Genomic DNA, 16,337 nt, shown 5'->3' with positions numbered 1-16,337 from the left:
TCTTACTCCCTCACCATGGGTGTAGATGCACTCATACCTGCTTACTGCCATTCCTGAGCAAGCTCTACACTGGTGGTGATGTCCTTATCCCGCAGCTGAATCAACTTTGGGAGATAGTCCTGGCATTTGCTGGATTTTCTTGGGTGCCCTGAAGCCTTCTTCACTTAAAGTTTGTAAGGTCACTAAAGGAAATTACTTTAATTTTCATGGCAAATAGGGACTTTGCAATTCATCTAATCACTATAACATTCTGGAGTACATGCAAATTGCCATCATAAAAAAACAATAATAATAAGTCAGCACTGGAGATTTTTAGAAAATCAATGTCATTCTCAAAACATTTGGCCACTGGTGTACAGAAAGATGTTACATTGTAAAGGCAGGGTGGGATGTTAAATGATGAATCAATATACGGCACTGACAGTTTCTCTGTCTCTGCCTCCAGCTGTTCAAAGTGATGTGATAAACAGCTGTTAACCATTGTATATTTTCAAATAAACAACCACTGCAATAATTAAATGCTGAAATATATAATTAAATGTCATAGTGTATTTCATTATTTAATTTATCTACTTAGGAATTGGTGGCTGCAAAAAAAAAAAAGGCTCTGCGTCTACAGACAAACATTCACAATACACAGCATTTTGAGAAAAAACTGAATTATGGGGACATGTGCGTAATTGTGGGGACAGGTGACGGTCAGCCAATCAAATGCTGTGAAATATACACTGGTGTGAATAATTCATGAAGTGGTGCATTACGAGGACCTTCCTACAGGGGGCGTCATCAAATACACAAAAATACACAAATTCATGTAATTATGGTTTACAAGGACATTGGCTAAAACTTTGGATTTAAGCCTTCTACAGCCCTAGAAGCACTTCTGCATTGAATGAATTATGAGGACATGGGCTGTGTCCTCATAATTCAAAATGTCCTCGCAGTGTTGCGTGTATTCAGGTGACATGTCCTCATAATACACAAAGGCAAACACACACACACACACACACACACACACACACACACACACACACACACACACACACACACACACACAAACTGCCAATAGGTGTTTTCCATGAAAAAAAAAAACGGGGGGAGGCACCCCTCAAAAAAAAAAAAAAAAAAAAAAAAGTAAAACATTTTGAAAAACAATATTGCGAATAGGCGAGCAAGGGTCCACTGTATATTTATTATCACACAATTACGGCATCATGCTATTTTCAATAATTTGTGTATCTGGAAATTGATTTTATTTTTATACCAACTGAGTTGCAATGATTTGTATATTTAAATTCATCCCAGATTCAAAATTCAGTTATGTCATAATCCATGGAACAGGAAAAGTAGTCTGCCAACTACAAACCCAGCACTTGACTTAAGTGGTTCCCTTTTCCTACCACGATCATTGATCATGATGTGAATGGGGTGACACTGCAAAAGCATTTGTGTGCCTTGAAGGTAGAACAGAGCAATTTAAAAGAAGCCGAAGTACTAAAAACTATTGTGTCGTCACTTTAAGTCACACTGGGCTTTCTTCTTCCATTTTTGGAGACTCTAGTGCAGGGGTGCTCAAGTTCGGTCCTCGAGAGCCCCTATCCAGTCTGTTTTCCCATGTTTCCCTCCTGCAGCACAGCTGAATCTAATGATCAGCTCGTCAGCAAGCTTTGCAGAAGCCTGATAACGATCCTGATCATGAATCAGGTGTGTTAGTGGGGAGAAACATGGAAAACAGGCTGGATAGGGTCTCCCGAGGACCGAACTTGAGCACCCCTGCTCTAGTGGGTCTTTCAGGCATCACAGGAGGGAAGAAAATAAATCCCGTGAAAATCCGGATTGAATATATGTATATCCCAGCAGCAGATCTGCAGCTGAATAATTCATTGGCTCTACAAGTGCTCCATTTACGTCTGAATAAAGTAAGAGATATAATATTAAGAGACTGCTTGTATAGTTAGCGCAACATTCAGTGGTAAACAAAACTGAAGCTCAAGCGTTGATGATACATACCCGTGTAGTGTTTCACCAGCTTCTGGAGCGTGTCAAATTGAGCCCGAGTAGTGATGTAATAGCCGCCACTGTCTAGCTTTCGTATTTTGTAGTGTTTCGCATTGTCTCCCTTGACTTCATCCCAGTCACGGATAGATAGAGAGTAGGCACCTTTTTAAGAAAACATTCACAAAATGCCAACAGTCAACTTCACATACCGTGTCATAATTCACATTGACATTAACCTGCGGGAAACGAAAGCTTACCTTTGGTGGTTTCACTCTCTCGTGCCAAGAAAGTACCTCGCTGGTTGCCTGGAAGTAATAAAAGTCGCTCAGCGTCTTTGCGACCCATTTTGCCAAAATACCATCTGTGGAAAGAACAGTGGTGATGAAGTCTGGTCTTTTTGTGTACATACAATTTGTTTTGTTTTTTTCATCAGTTCAATCATGTCTAGTATTACTAAAATGCATATAAACTTAAATGGAGCACACTTATATAGCGCTTTTATCTACACTTGTCAGGTTTCCACCCAAATGTTTAGAAATTGCGACTTATGCCCGATTGCATCCGCTCTTCTTTTGCGGATATGCGCCGCGAGATGACATTGTAGTGATGGAACTTTGGGGAGTTCCAGGTGGGAATGTTAGTTTTGATTTCCCTCCCGCGTGTAAGTGAAGTGTGTCGTTACATTAAGAGCTGATGTTAATAAAGCCATCTAAAATGGCATTGTTTTTTTTCTTTAATTAATTTTTTAAATAATAGAGTTTCTTCGTCTCCCCAAACATATCTTACTTTATCATCCGCAATTTACTGTGACTTCAAACGTGTGTGTGACGTAGTATCATTCAAAACATGCGACGTATATCCGGTCTTTTAGTCGCTTATTAATTTCTGCCGTTTACATTCAGTTTGTTTTTCGCAATTCTTGAAAATTAGAATAAAAAAAACACCCAATGTAAGGTGCTCAAAGCGCTTTACAAAAGGCTCATATTGTACAACTGCATGCTTCTGGAGGGCCACAGTGCATGTTATCTTACAAACATGATGAAATGTATCTACCACTATCTCGTGAGAAAGATGCTGCATTAAACTTTTGGGAACCGTTCGCACATTTGATCAACAATATGCATTTGTCAAAACGAAATAAGTCACTTTTGTCTTCCAAAATAACAATTATCACATAATTGCTGTATCATAATACTATAGATATCATTCAAAAAAGTACAAGTGACTTATTCTTCCAAGATATCACATAATTTCTAACATGATACCATATATATTGTTCAGAACATATTATTGTTCGTTTTTTCTTCCAGTGTTGACAATGTGTCACGCAATATACGTATCATTCCTTCAATATTGTTGGCTAAGTATCTTGAGTAATCCCCCCCCCCTTTTTAATAGAAATATTATTGCTCACTTGCTGTCTCATACTATAAATATTTTCAGTTCACCAAAGTATTGTGTTAATTTCGTCTTCCAATACATCGAATATCATGCAGCGTATGTATCATGTTATCAATAAAGTTGGCAAATTATTTTGATACTAGATTGCGAGTTACTGTCTTCTATATATTTATTATTGCGTTATCATTCATGTTATCGTGATGGCTTCATAGTGTCGGCTACTTGTTTTTATTCCAATATAATGGTTAGCGCGCAACAGCGGTCTCCTGGTGAGTTACTTTGTTCTTCCAGACCGTTACATATTTTGCAATAGGTGTATTGTGACACTATAGGCATCGCTGGCAATGTATTACAGTATATGATCATTTCGTGAGAGTTGCTTGATTCTGCACAAAAAACAACAACTGAAAATAGTTCCAATATTTCCTAGGATAGGATACAATAACAGGACAAGAGTTTATACGAGTTTTGTGTCACACATGATGACCAGCCATGGGATTGCCACCAACTTGTAATCACAACATAGGGCACTATTGTTTAGCCTCTGCATGTGTATGTGACGGGCTGTCACAGTGTGACCACGGAAAAGCATTTCTCAGACGGAGCGGGTGGAGGAATGTGTTGAAAATGGCAACGAGGGCGAGACGGTGGCCAAAAAGGCATCCTCACTCTTCGGCCTGTATGGAGTCGGCAGGGGCCACGTAGTTGCTTGGGATGTAACCTTTCTGCCCCGTGTTGATGGAACGAGCCTCCCACCAGTCGCCTTCCCTAGAAGGAGAGCAACGCTTTGGTAGGATTTACAATGCAAACAAGCATGTCAAACAACTCGACGGCTGGGAATAAGAACAATTTCCAATCCGTCACTCAGTTGTATTGAACAATGCAGAGCTGAACATGGTGAAAGTGATGAGAACAGCTGGCCCAGTCAGAGAAGCCCATTAACCCAGACAGATTTCAGCCTTAATAGCAGACCAAAGCAAAAAAACGGATTAAAGACGCGCGCGCACACGCACACAAAGCAGGAGAGAAGCAAAGGCACTCACGTGTTGTTGATAATTTGAAAGCGGTCGCCTTTTTTGAACGACAAATCATCTGACGTCCTCGCTTCGTAGTCATACAGCGCAACGAAGAATGTCACGCCGCCTGAAGGCAAGATGAACAGCAACAGATGTGTGGAATTATCAACAGGCAGCCCCACACGGCTTACAGTTTTACTTTATATCATGAAAGACTCAACTGTGTTTTTCAACATTCCACTTTAGAGCGTAGCTAAAACGGTAGCCAGTCACGGATTTGTGCGTCCAATTGACTGGAGGCTTTAATGGGGAATTAAAACTTTCAAAAATGCAAAGCGGGAATATAGAGATGCCAACCTACAGAAATTCACTTCCAGAACAAATTGTCTGAGCAGGGTCTGACCGTAACTGTGGCCCAATGCCCCGGGGCCACTATGAGACTGTGTCAGGCCACCCGAAGTTCAAGGATGCCACCAGTACAGATTTCATAAATAAATGTGATGAATAACAAAAAACAAGAAGGTGTTGTTCTTGCTTTATTAATAGCTAACATTAAATATCTCAAGGTTTAACCACTTAGACTGATTCAATCATCTTTGCTCTTTTGACCCCCCCACAGTGCACATTCGATCGCCCACATTCACTGACGCATGCTTGCTTCATGTTTTATTCACTTGGACATTAAGATAAAAATCAGTACATTAAAAGAAAGGATCATTTGAATTCACACCAAAATGGTATGCCTTTTGTGAACTTTTTTTGTTTGAGTAATCCTGCTGATTAACATTAACAAAATTAATTTAAAAAAATGACGAAAGCTTGTTAGGGTTATCTTACTTGCTTAAACTTATGCAAAGGGGTGCCAGATAAACCCAACTCTACAAAAGCAAACAAATAACACTCATTGAGTCTTATCATTATTGATTCACTGTGCTTATTGGACCATGTCAAGTCACATGACCTACGTAATAGCTGTAATAAAGAGTCAGCCTGTCGGACTCACAGTGTAGTGTGAAGCGGCAACTGCACACGTATGCTTATCTTCAAGAGGAAATTGAGTGGGTAGGATTAGATTGGTGGTATTCCCTCAGGTCACTTTATTCTCCTTGAGAGCGGGCGAGCAGTGTGTGTGTTTATCACTCATACTGCAAATCGACATTAAGTTCTACGACAAAGACTATAAAAAGCATCGTTGCATGGACGGAGGATGGACGCACTTTTCTGGGGAGTCCACGTTGCTTCCTATGGTATCTATTTCGTTTTGCATCATTCTTATGGTTACTTATGATGATTGTCTAACATCTGAGATTGATAAACAGGAAATATGTTTTGCTCTATGTTCAAGTCAGTGTTCTCTCACAATTGAGATGTTCATACTTTTTCTAGACACTACAAGATTTCTGGTCATATATTGTGTGTGTGTGTGTATATATAAATATATCCCCATATAAATTTACGGTAAAATAAAAACAAATGAAAGATGTGCCCTGAAAACAAGATGTGTTCGGTTTCTTTTTTTATTAGCTATTCTTGATTTTATGTCGCAAAAAATCAAATTTCCATACTTTTTCAGGTGTATATACAGTATGTATGATGTGTATATGAAATGTATACAAGTAAAAATGGTAAATGGGCTGCTTTTTAAATAGCGCTTTAACTACACTATATGGTGCCCAAAGCGCTTTACAATGCCTCATCATTCACCCATTCGCACACACATCCACACACCAATGACCAACTGCTGCCACGCGCAGGGCACTGCCAGGTCCATTTTTGAGCAAATCGGGGTTCCGTGTCTTGCTCAAGGACACTTTGACATGGTCACCTGGGGTGAGGATCGAGCCCACAACCTCACGGATGGGAGATGAATACTCTACCGCTGAAAAAAATAATCTATACGAATCCATACTTGTGTAGGAACCCATAAAAATACTGCACAATTTAGGAAGAGGGGCGCCACAGCCCCGTGTAAACCGACCTGTGACGACACCTGGGAAGGGACTGCTCACAGCCACCGATGTGAAGGAGGTGGAGGCGCCGCCAAAAGGCGTCATAGCGGACGACGCACCGCCAAATGGGGTCAGCGCAGACCCGTGGCTGTTATAGCTGTTGTTGAGTGTCTTTGCTGCAGGCGAGTGGCCCATCAGTGAGGGTTCGGGACCGTAGTGGCCAAGGTGGGCGTTGACCGGAGCGGTGTTGGCGTTATCCGGCCGGTACTTTAGCGCCGGGCCTTTGTCCTCTTTGCTCCGGACGCAGCCCATCGTCAAGCCTGCAGGGGACGAGAGGGAAGGAAATCGGTCAAGCATGGCTCTAGCAATCGCTGTATTGTTAGGCTAACAATGTCATTGGCAAAATATCATGATTTTATATCTTGAGCTATTCATTTTTCAATATATAAATATACATCATGCAATCGCTTTATTGTGGTACTATTAATATTGTTGGCAAAGTCCTGTGATGTTGTATCTTGTTTGCACAGTAGACAGCTAAATCATGACACTACTTCTACTGCAATAAACAGCATTATTTTCTAGAGCCAAGCAAACGTGTATTACTAGTGTGGAATTATTTTACAATATTTCATCCCAAGTCAATCTACTGCAGCGATTCCTCTTTCAACCAGTAGATAATGTTGTAGACAGCACAGTGAGGTCTGAGTAGTGTAAAATGAGGGCTCGCCACAGGCCAACCAACAACCTCCCGTGACATCCCAAACAAAAGGCTGCGCAGCCATCCGAGCTGGAAACAAGATCCTTTCAGCCTGTGGCCGTTTCACTGACATAGATTTAAGACAAAAAAAGCACGGTATCGCCCTTCTCTTCATTGATATACGAGACCCGGGCATTCATCTTATCTGAACTTCAAGGATGCCCGGCAAATGAGGTAATCCTACTCACTCTTCCCACGAGTATTAGATAAAGACGTCAAGTGTAGTGTAGTGCTTAGAGCATCCTCTTCATGATGGCTCGAGCTTTAACAATGAGATTCTCCAGCATGATGATTGACGGTCCGCGAAAAGCGTCTACTTGTTTGAATTGGTCAGTGGCGCAAATAGGGCTGGGAGATCTTGCAAAAATGGAATATCATGATTTTTTTAATGATAAAATCAAGATTTTGATTTTATCACGATTTCTTTTAATTAATATGAAATAGGGGTGTTCCATATCATACCTTCTACGATATTACCGGTGTAGTTTTCTAGGTGATAACAAATTTCAATACTGCATCGCGAAATTGACGTGATGACGTAATGCGTAACATCATACGTCTTCGTGTCCATTTGGACGTACGTACATCGTTCGCTGCTGCATAAAAACAATACCAAGAGCGTGTGAGCCAGTTAGGTCGTGTCTTCAGCTAAGTGGGAGTGAGTTACCTTCGTTGTGTGGAGGCTACAAAAGGTTGGGCAATAAATCGAATTAATTTGATTAATGGCCATTTTGAAAATCGAATCGTTGGGAGTGCATCGCGGGTTATGTAGTTTCCGATGGTCTGAATGGGCCTTAAATGCAAAACAGACTCTTTTTTTGTATTTTTTGCGCCACTATTTTTCTCCAATTTGCATACATGCGAGGAACGGTGGTGTTTGGGGAAAAAAAAAAACTTACGACTTGGCAGCTCGTAACACGGATCCAATGTCATGTGACAAGCGTTTGGTGGACGCTTCTGTGGCTGTTTTGAAGGCGCAGGAACGAGCTGTTGTTGCTACTTGCTAGTTATTAGCTTGGCTCTCATTGTACTGTGCAGGATGCTGCCGTTCATAGTGTTGCCGTAACTTGTCTTCATCCTCGCCTTGCACATTTTGCATATGATTTTCGCCTTCTCTTTGTCGTTTGGCATGAAGCCCAAACAGTTATATTATGGACGTTGAATTTCGGAACAAACTCGCTCCTCTGCCATCATGCGCCATGCCTCACACTTGTTTGTGGAAAAGGCGGGGCAACAAGGAGTGTGCGGAACTTGGCCACACTGATTGGCTGTCAAATTCATTTTCAGTCAGTGGCAGAAAATGAGCGGTCAAATTGTGCTGAAATGCTTTACGTCGCGATCAATAGATTCCACAGAAATTATATCGTGAGCCCTGCATTTCGTCACACGATCTACTATTGTCATATTGCCCACTCCTGGGCGCAAAAAAGGTTGAGGACCACCACATGATGGAACATGTGAGAAAGGGAAACTGAAACGGTGGCAATCTAGCAGCTTTGAATTGACAATACTGTCAAATGTTGACAGTAGAAGGCAGGTCAGTTTTTTGATAGTGGATGTGGAAATATCCACACTCTCTCTTTTATTCTTGCTCGTTTCCTCTCTAGCGCCATTGACTACGTTTACATGCAGTCAATATTCGGGTTAAGGTTAGAATTCCGGTTTCTGAAACAATCAAGGTAACACGTTTACATTTGTGGCGGAAAGAGTTACTCCCGTTTACATGCTCATTTGTGCTCCATTGGAATAACCCGTTCAGACCGCGACGCGCGGACAACGTAATTACGCAAATAACGTCATTTCCGCTTTTAACTTACAATACATTCAATAAAATACATATTTATGTCACTCACCACATTAAATAAAATAGTCCGTTTCCTCCTCGCTCCTAAAGTGTGATTCTTTGCTGCAAGTGTCCTGTTTGTTAACAACGGCTTGAGTATTTTTAGTGGGTTACACGCCAGAAGTATGCACTTATATACTTGTATTTACTATATGTGTTTAAAGACACAAACTGTGGCGTTTTCGCCATAGGCGTAGAGAGACAAAATAATGTGAAAACGCAGTGGAGAAATCAATGTATGCTATAGCAAGTTGGACGCATACAAGTTGTGACTACAGAGACAAAGATTCCTTGCGAATCAAATCAGCGAAGAAGAAAAGAAGACGAAAAAGAAAATAGCGCGCATGTGCACAGCGAAAAACATTGCCCCAATCGATCGAGATATTCCGAACGCTTTTGTATGAGCAAGAATTTCGGTTATGAAAGGAGTAACCCAGGGCTCTTATTTGGGTTTTTTAAAACTTGAATTAGGGCATATTCTGTTTGCGCGTGTTTCCATGGCCTTACAAACCCCAAATATTGCTTAAATTTAGGTTTTAAAAGGGTTATTGCCTGCATGTTTAAACGTAGTAATTATCAGTAACTACTACAACTCTGCCACAACAACTGTATGTTCATATTTTCAATTATCTTATTTAATTTGGAAAGACTGTACAATCGAGCAAATGTGCCCCTTCTTTGTAGTATTATGAAAAAAAAAACCACACAATAGGGGTTCCTCCTCAGTTCCCTTGAGCTTTAAAACACACTTCTGTGTTTTAGTATAATAGTTTTTTTTTTAAACAAATGAGGAAGTGTGGACAGAATTTTTTTCTACACGGGGAGGGTGTTAATTATTCGTTTTTAAAAATACCCAGCTTGCTCAAGGACACTTTGACATGGTCACCAGGGCTGAGGATCGATCCCGCAACCTTTGGGCTAGGAGATGACCACTCTGCCATTGAAACAAATAAAAATTTTAATGTATGAAATGACAATGATAAGATGACATCAAAATGCCGGTGATTTACTTATGTTTTCTTCAACAGTAGTCGAGACTTGTGGAGTCGCACATTTCTACATATTCCTCATACTTCTCCATATGGTTCGGCAGAAGTGGTGTTGTAACATATTTGGCGGTGAACTGCTCAATACGGCAAACGTTTTTTTGCACATCTTACATTCAAGGTTACCTTGACCGACGTCAGTCTTGTCAAACCCGAACCACTTCCACGCTAGGGACACTGACCCACGTCTTGCTATTAAATCATTCGTTCATGGTTCAATTCGAGAGCAGCATCACAATGACATCACACGACGCGCCCAATACTACCAAAAAGGTAGTCCCAAGCGGTGTGCACACAGCATGCTCACTTAGCAAACTCACACACATGCTAACTGCAAGTCATACAAATGCTAATGATGGTGCAGACCCTGCAATCCATCAACACATTTAAATTTAAAATATCTAAGAAAAAAAAAACAATGGGTGTTTCTGCGGGCAGCATGTGGGGTCTAGCACATGTGTTTAACATATTTAAGCTCCCTTGTTTAAAGCAGGCTATCTGCTGGTTCAAAGAAGTCAAATTTAATCGATCAAATTAGAGACTTTCAAAGTTAGACTTAAGTACAATTACACAAACTAATGATGTTTAAACACTGAATTTCAGGTCTAAGTGTGACTTCTTTGCACAATTAAGGCATGTTAAAGAACAAATGTGATAACTGTGATAAACGAATACCACATTTGAACAGTATCAGTGCAGTAACCTAACCACGACTACACATTACGTATACTGTACAGGCACACGTGTTCCAAACAAATGCCCCATGTCTGAGGCCACCTGACTGGATGTAATGACCGCATTGCCGTGCTAGTTTAGGGAGATATATGCTGCCACTTCCCACAGGAAGAGCGGCAAGAGGGACTCAGGGAAGGTTTTTTTTTTAGTGGGACACTGTTGCCTCCATTCTGAATCAACAAGGATATTTTGGATGCAAGGGACTACATTCAGAGTTCCTAGTATGGCTAGGCAATAAATCGAATTCATTTGATTGTCATTTTAAAAATGTGTTAAATCATGAAATCAAGTTCTGTCTTCTTGATTATTAAAAGCTTTTGTTAGGTTCAGTTACAGCCAGGCTTGGGGAGTAACGGAATACATGTACCGGCATTACGTAATCAGAAAACACATTTTAAACATTTGTTATTTATTTAAAAAAAATGGGGATTATTTTGAGGGATTACAATTTTCAATGATGAGAGAGCGCGAGCGAGCGAGTGCGAGAGAGAGAGAGAGAGAGAGAGAGAGAGAGAGAGAGAGAGAGATGCTGCTGTTGTGTTCGTGTTGATGTCGTGACTTCCACACCCGCACGCGGCCCATTTAAAAAGCTTCACAGACGAAAGGAGGAAGTGACGACCGGTATTCACTGTTTGGAAACTCGCTGAAGGACCGATTTATCTTTAACAAAGAAAATGTTTGAGCTGAGAGTCCTGCGGCATGCTACGCTGAGCTTCTTGCTAACGAAAGGCATAATGTGAGTTACCTTCCAAATAAATCTCCCTCCCACCAATTCACTATTTAAATGCCATATACAATATACACAGCTAAACTTGTGGCTGTGAGAAAAGTTTTGCAGTTGATATCACGCATGGTCATCCAAATGTTATTATGAATTGTAATTTTGTGGCAGAATGCTGAATTGGTGGTTTACAAGACATGTTTTCAATAGCTACCTACTACTTAATTGTGGCATTTAAGCACAAACTATGAATGTTAAGTTTATGTTAAATCTGATTTTGAATCAGTGGCATACATTAGTGTTGTCTGAACATTTGGCGCAGGAATTATTTTTGACGAAACCTTTAAGTATAAATGTTGGGTTTATTAGATTAAAATTGGGAAAAAAATCATCCTGAATGACTGAATGGAGGGAGAAGAGAAAAAAAAGAGATTTTACTTTTTGGCCATATCGCCCAACTCTAGTTCCTAAACTGTTTTTTTTTTTTTGCGGGAGTTTGTTTGCTGTTGTTGAGTTCCTCCCGTATGGAGTGTGTAACGACACGACTGGCAGAGCTAACGCTACGGAAGCCCATGGGGGCGAAAGCCGCGGCGCAACGAAAGGGGGGGAAAAATATTGACGTTATAATTTTTTTTAATCGTTCACAACAAAACAAAATATAAAATAAAAATAAATATTTAGCGCCCAGCCCTAGTTCCTAGTGACAAATACAAAAGAACTCCGGTCCAAAAGTTAAAAGAGCATCGCAAATCCTTACAAAAACCAGTAAAGAATATGGGGAAAATTATTTCACAAGCAACCTTTTCTTTAATAAAGCAATGCTGCAAAATTAGAATAGAGATTAAACTGGACGAAAAATGTATATCACGATTGAGGTTAGTAAAAGTAGCACGGTAATCAATATTGCATGATATTGCAAAAATAAAGAATCCAGGAATCTGACAAATCACACATCAGACCATTAGGTACCCTTGCACAACCAAGCAGCCAACGCAATAATGCTAAACATATTCTATAACTAAATAAAACATGATCTAAAAAAAAGTATATATCCAAGTAGGGGTGGGCGATCTTGCAAAAATAGAATATCACAATTTTTTAAAATATAAAATCACAATTTAGATTTTATTATGATTTTTTATTAATAAGAAATACAAATGAACTTCAACATGAAATAACAGACTTATTGGATAAAAGCACTTATTTGTGAAAAATAATCATGGCAATAAACAAAATCATGACAAAATAAAAAAAATAAAACCATGCCAGTAGGTTTGGTGCTCTCCGCCAATTTGAATTACCCTGTATACTGTGCACAGTGTATGTTCCAATTGGCTCAGCGATGCAAAAAATCATGGTCTATGTAGTTCGCAATGCTACATTTGGCTTAAGCGGGCGAAAAGTATTGTTTTTTAAAGTAGATCTGCTGCTGTTAATAATATAAACATGGTGACGATATTGTGGCAATTTTAATATCGCAATATTACCATTATCATTACATCCTTAGTGAGAACTCTGCCAAATAGTTTGAATGATTTAAAAATACAGTAATAATAAATCACAGAGTATACAAAACGAACCTTTATTCAAATCATACCGTCTTCTCCACACTCAGGCGCTGTGGGCGTGTCTTCCGAAATCACACCCCGCCCAACTTTCAACCACGTACAGAAAGGACAAGTAAAGGCTGCTCAGAAGATTGTGGGGACCATCCTCCCTACAACCAGACATGTTCAGCAGCAGATGAAGAAAGAGGGCTCTCTGCATCATCGGGACTCGCCCTACACACATTCTCTTCCATCCCCTTAATCAGGAGGCGACAGAGCATCCCGAGCACTACCAGCAGGCTGAGTGACAGCTTCTTTCAACAAGCTGTTAAGACTGTAAAAACTCAAACAGTTCTCTGTTGCCCCAACATTAACCCCTCCAATGGCTATTCATTCTTGCATGGACGTATTGTGTCCAGTTCCCCCGCTGACTCCCACCAAAACATGGAAGTCCATATCGCAAAGGGAATAGAGTAGGGCTGGGCGATTAACCGAGAATTTACAGTTACCGAAATGTTCTACAATAACCGACGTCATTTTCCCCATGTTGGTAAATTCGGTGTTTGAATAAAAAAAGAAAAGAAAAGTATTTTTGTCTGTTTTGACTGTGTGTTCTTGGTAGGCTATGTTCATTCCCCTTTAAGACCGTGTTCAGCGTGTGTAGTCACGTGACTCCACCCATCCAGTCATTTATCGTTATCGAGGTAAAACTGCCCAATTTATCGTGATATTGATTGGAGGTCATATCGCCCAGCCTTAGAATAGAGGCATATCCAGATATTTTTTTTTTTACTTATTTCTTCAAAACACCCATAATCCATTTTCTGAACAACAAATTGATCATGTTTAAAATGCAAGATAATTCCATTATCTTGACCAAAAAATACATTGTTTTTGAGTGAAGAATAGGTCAGTCTTCCAAATAATCCTGTTAACACTCTGCTCTTACGATCAATACGCCAGTCAGGGAAACTGGGAGCGGCCAGTCGACCTTTCAACAGTGCAATTTGCATACTGTAAATGCTAGTGTAGTTTACCCAAACGTTAAATGGATTGTTAGTAGTATTCGTACATGGAGTGTAACTGACTCACAATCGAGTCCATCAACCATTGGTGAGCGTGCTCCCGGTTTGCCAATGACGGGGTGAAACAGAGTGGCGAGGTAAATGTTTCCCCGCGCTCCACATTAGCCTGTCAAAATTGCATTGGGGAAACCTGGCTACCAGGCATTAATGTCCATATGCAAAAAAACTAACAAACAAACAAACCAAAAAGCATGTCCATATGCAAATTGCATACAGTAAGCCTACAATCCTCCATGCGGCCAGTGAGCACATGATTAGCCTATGCTGCATTGTTTACATTTGCCGGTGGTGGCATGTTAGAGAGCAATTAGTGAGATGGCGATTCTAAAATGGATGAAAACGCAAACATTGTGTCAGGCTTTGTCCACACGTTTACAAGCATGCCAAGCCTCTATGCAGCAGCAGTTAGCTAAATATTGCTCATCTCTTGACATCGCTTCCACAATACGGCACACAAGCACAGACTTGCCAGTGCACACAATGTTTTTATTTATTTATTTAAATAAATAAGAAATACATGTAAACAGACAATCAGTGTGCACATAATGAAGCATAGAGGAAAAACAAAAAAGATAAATACAAAATTTGAAAAAAACACAAGCGAAGCTTCTTTTTTTATTTTTTTCTATTTATGCAACTTACAATAACAAAAAGCGAAGCATATGTAGTGGCAGAGTTTTATGACCTGGGGGACGGTCGCAGGGATTCCACTGTCCTGACGCTTTCTCCTTCCACTGCTTCTCAAATCACTCATGCAAAAACGTTTGGCATCCCTCGTGTTTGGACCCAATGCACACCTGAAGTAATTTATTTGATTTTTTCCTGTTCACATAGTATTTCTTTTGTTGTTCAAAAGAACACCTGAAGTAATCATGAATCGCAGAATACACAGAGCGCCACTTCCTAGTTACTTCCTAAAACCCATGCCATCTTCGGTTCAAATTGTTCCGTTGCCGGTCCCTCTTTTCGGAATGACCTCCTGCTAAATGTTAGGCAAGCGCCCTCTCTGTCCAATTTTTATCCCACAGCTTTTGACTCAGCATGAGTTTCTGCATTGTTTTAGTGTAAATCTGTGTCAATTTCACAAATGTCAAGCACTGTTTTGTTTTGCATCTTGTTCTGTTACACTAAAACAGGGGTGCTCAAGTTCGGTCCTCGAGATCCCCTATCCAGCCTGTTTTCCATGTTTCCCTCCTGCAGCACGGCTGAATCTAATGATCAGCCAATCAGCGAGCTTTGCAGAAGTCTAATAACGATCCTGATCATGAATCAGGTGTGTTAGAGGAGAGAAACACGGAAAACAGGCTGGATAGGGGCTCTCGAGGACCGAACTTCAGCACCCCTGCAGTCTAGAAAATGTCAACCAAGAGGCCTTAAAACCAAAGTAAATACTAATTTACAAAATCGTGATTTTAGGAGTACACTAGCCCGAGTAAAATAGCACGAGGTCTACAGCCACGCTTCATTGGAGGATAAACCGGCGCTTGCGCTTGAAATCTAAGATGACATCCTTGGGGTGACGACACGGGCGCGGCGACTATAAGAGCCTCGCTGAAGCGTAACTCAGTAATCGCCCTGGCACGCGCTCTGAGACGTCTTCTCTTTGCCTGCCAATCACCCAGGAAGGTGGTGGTGGTGGTGGGGGTGGGGGAGGCTAGCTGAGGGGACTTCCTTCCGAGTCCCATTCACATCACTGAGGCCACCTGCAAGAGGCGTCCTCACGCCGTAAACGCAGCAAAGCACCCCCTTGTTGACACTTTGGGATTGAGCAGCACCACACACACCGATTCTTAACACCCTCAGGGACTTTTTCAGTGTGAGGCGACACACGCGACAAGAAAAAAAACTCATCTCCACGTGTGTTCTTACTGTTCTCAGAGTGTGTGCCTGTGTGGTATGGTTATAAGGACTTGCAGTCGGAAATTTTAAGCAGGTTTAACAACTGTCGGCCCCAAGCATTTTATGAGCAGATCGTGTTGGGGAAAATAACACTTAGCACACACCACCCCACAAGATAAGTGTTCAGGATAATATTTTAGAAACCTCTGACAATTAGGCCTTCGCTGACTTTGATCACATTTGTGACATTCTGTCAAGGTATTATTATTCTAAACTTGCCAGCAAGCTGAATTCTCGCGGTATTTGTTCACAAATACTATGAGAATCCATCTTGTACTGCTCCCGCTGATACGTTCGCAATCGACCTTTTTTAGGTCGGGCCAATCAGACGTTGATT

The 16,337-nt window shown here is 40.8% G+C and overlaps 1 protein-coding gene across 1 annotated transcript in view; it reads right to left on the bottom strand.

Moving 5' to 3' along the window:
* Window positions 1-16,337, bottom strand: part of yes1 (YES proto-oncogene 1, Src family tyrosine kinase) — a 42,353-nt gene that overhangs the window by 23,987 nt on the left and 2,029 nt on the right. The window contains exons 2-6 of the mRNA XM_086074459.1: window positions 6,394-6,684; window positions 4,443-4,542; window positions 4,069-4,167; window positions 2,256-2,359; window positions 2,011-2,160 (exon numbers count right to left, since the gene is read on the bottom strand). Of these exons, the coding sequence (XP_085930585.1) occupies window positions 2,011-2,160; window positions 2,256-2,359; window positions 4,069-4,167; window positions 4,443-4,542; window positions 6,394-6,676 (736 nt within the window). The 5' untranslated portion in view covers window positions 6,677-6,684. The remainder of the gene's footprint in view (window positions 1-2,010; window positions 2,161-2,255; window positions 2,360-4,068; window positions 4,168-4,442; window positions 4,543-6,393; window positions 6,685-16,337) is intronic.

Source organism: Leptonotus elevatus, chromosome 1 (assembly GCF_054856555.1).
Source record: "Leptonotus elevatus isolate MCC_2025b chromosome 1, RoL_Lele_1.0, whole genome shotgun sequence".
Taxonomy (NCBI): Eukaryota; Metazoa; Chordata; class Actinopteri; order Syngnathiformes; family Syngnathidae; genus Leptonotus; species Leptonotus elevatus.
Note: the sequence above shows the minus strand (reverse complement) of the source record. Positions and strands in the feature narration are given on the sequence as shown.